Below are 2,295 nucleotides of genomic sequence, written 5' to 3'. Positions count from 1 at the left end.
AGCTCTTGAACCAGGACACCTAGGACATTGAAATTTTTGTCAATTGATATTGCGGTCAACTCTAGCTTATATGTCTACTCAAAAAAATTTTAGCCACGCCCATTTTAATTCGGGTATGAGAGGGTTAAGAATGTTTGTACATGCATATGTACATATGTATGTGGCTCGTATTTGTTTTCGTAAACACACAGACAAATGTGCCAAAGAAATAATATATGTATATGCCATAGAAATTCTACGAAAGTAAAGAAATTGCTACGTATATGGAAATGATAACGAAATAATGCGAATATGCATATTTCATGAAGGTCATTAATTTATTTTGAAGAAATGAAAGGAATGAATGAAAGTGTTTATATGAGCACATTTAAGTTCATTTTATAATAGTCGAAATTAATACAGTGTAATCCGGTTATAATGGACTCCACGGGACCATGTCAAATTGTCCATTATAACCGAGTGTCCATCTAATCAGAATATACAATTTTTAACTCAAAAAGTAAATTCAATGTGTTTTTTTATTAAAGCAATAAAGTTTATGAATAAAAATACAAAATTAAGGATATAATAAGTTTAATTAAGTTATTTGAAAAAAGTCAGTGATTTTCTTTTGGGTGAATGCCTTATTGGCAAAATCTCTTTGTGGTTTGATTTCGAGTTTATTGAGCAAATTGATTGCATCTGAACTATTCTCTTTTTGTTGAAAATATATGTAGCTTCAGTTTCCTAGAATAATTCATAGCGTCTTCTATTTTTATTATAGTTTCGGGCTGTGCTAAATCTTCATCACCGGAGTCTTCTTCAAGCAGCTCATGCAGAAAGTTTTGAATTAAGTCATTGTCTGAGTGTTCTTCTGTAGCTATAATATTCTCGTCAATCCTTGAATATTCATCAAACTTGCTTAAAACCACTACGTTATTAATTTCGATAATTTTGCTTAAAGGTTCATCGTCCTCCGGGTCGAAATCTAATCCATCAGGAATGTCTTTTACCAGACCAGCATGTCGAAAACAGTTTCTTATGGTTTCCGTAGAGACACTTTCCCATGCAACACTTAACATATTGACAGCATCTAAAAAACTCACAGCTTTTGTCGGGTTTGCTTCTTCAGTAAGGTCCATAATTTTCATCAGAAGCTGCTTTCTATAAGATTGTTTCAAGCTATTAATGACGCCTTGATCCATAGGCTGAAGAACCGATGTAGTATTAGGCGGAAGAAAATGTAGTTTAATGTTGTGAAGATGAACTTGAGGATGAGCAGGGCAATTATCTACTAATAGCAAAATTTTAGTCTTGGCTTTTATAAGTTCACAATCCCATTTCTTTAAATAGTCAGTAAAGGTCTGAGAAGTCATCCAGGATTTGTTGTTAGCACAATAATCTACCGACAACGTTTTAACGTTTTTAAAGCATCTGGGGTTGTTATATTTTCCTGAAAGCAGACATTGTTCAGAAACAGCGGATTGTATTAAATTGTATTTAAAACTTACCAATAACCAATAATTTCCGTTTTACCGTGCCCGATGCATTAGCACAAATCATGGCAGTTATTCTTTCTTTAGATATTTTTTCACCACTGCATGTTTCACCTTTGATCTTATGTGTTTTGTCAGGCAGCATCTTATAGAAAATTCCCGTTTCGTCCGCATTAAAAACGTTGTCCATGGAATAATTGTTACTTATTGTAGGCCAGGTTTGTAATAGCCAGTCATTTGTAATACTTTGGCCCACAGAAGCCGATTCACCACAAATTTTGCGGAAGCAAATATTATGCCTCTTTTTAAATCTGTCTAGCCATCCGGAAATGCATTTAAAATTAGCACCGACGGCTTCTCCGAATTCATTGGCTTTCATCATTAGCATTGGACCACTTACTGGAAAATTATTGGCCCTTTTCTGCTGAAACCATTTAAACAGTAATTCATCAACTTGAGGATGTGTCGCAAATCTTATTTTTTTCTCTTGTCGTTGACTTTCCAATCATTATTAATTTTTTCCCGATTAATCCATATGTTCGAAACAGTCTGTTTTTTTAGGTTTTTGTTCAAGCAAATGTCAGCTTGGGAAGTTCCTCTTTCAATTTCGATTATAGCTTTCAGCCCACCGCAGAAGTTGTTTGCCTTCTTTGACTTATTTCCAAGAAAAAATTAACATTTTCTGCTGCAGAGACTGATTGTGTTTCTTGATCGAATTCGGGGAAGTTCAAAATTTTGCCTATTGCCAACTGATTGCCAACTTTGTTTTGAAATTTGATTTTGAAAGCTTCGGTTATAATGGACAAAATCCGATTTTATT

The 2,295-nt window shown here is 34.0% G+C and overlaps 1 protein-coding gene across 1 annotated transcript; it reads right to left on the bottom strand.

Annotated features, from left to right (window-relative positions):
- Positions 1-686: 686 nt before the first annotated feature.
- Positions 687-1,854, bottom strand: LOC120779314 (tigger transposable element-derived protein 6-like). The gene is made up of 2 exons (XM_040111521.1): positions 1,491-1,854; positions 687-1,432 (listed from the first exon to the last, which is right to left on the bottom strand). The coding sequence occupies exons 1-2, from the start codon at positions 1,852-1,854 to the stop codon at positions 687-689; spliced, it is 1,110 nt and encodes a 369-aa protein (XP_039967455.1).
- Positions 1,855-2,295: the final 441 nt, after the last annotated feature.

Source organism: Bactrocera tryoni, unplaced genomic scaffold, assembly GCF_016617805.1.
Source record: "Bactrocera tryoni isolate S06 unplaced genomic scaffold, CSIRO_BtryS06_freeze2 contig_5236, whole genome shotgun sequence".
In the NCBI taxonomy this organism is placed as follows: domain Eukaryota; kingdom Metazoa; phylum Arthropoda; class Insecta; order Diptera; family Tephritidae; genus Bactrocera; species Bactrocera tryoni.
Note: the sequence above shows the minus strand (reverse complement) of the source record. Positions and strands in the feature narration are given on the sequence as shown.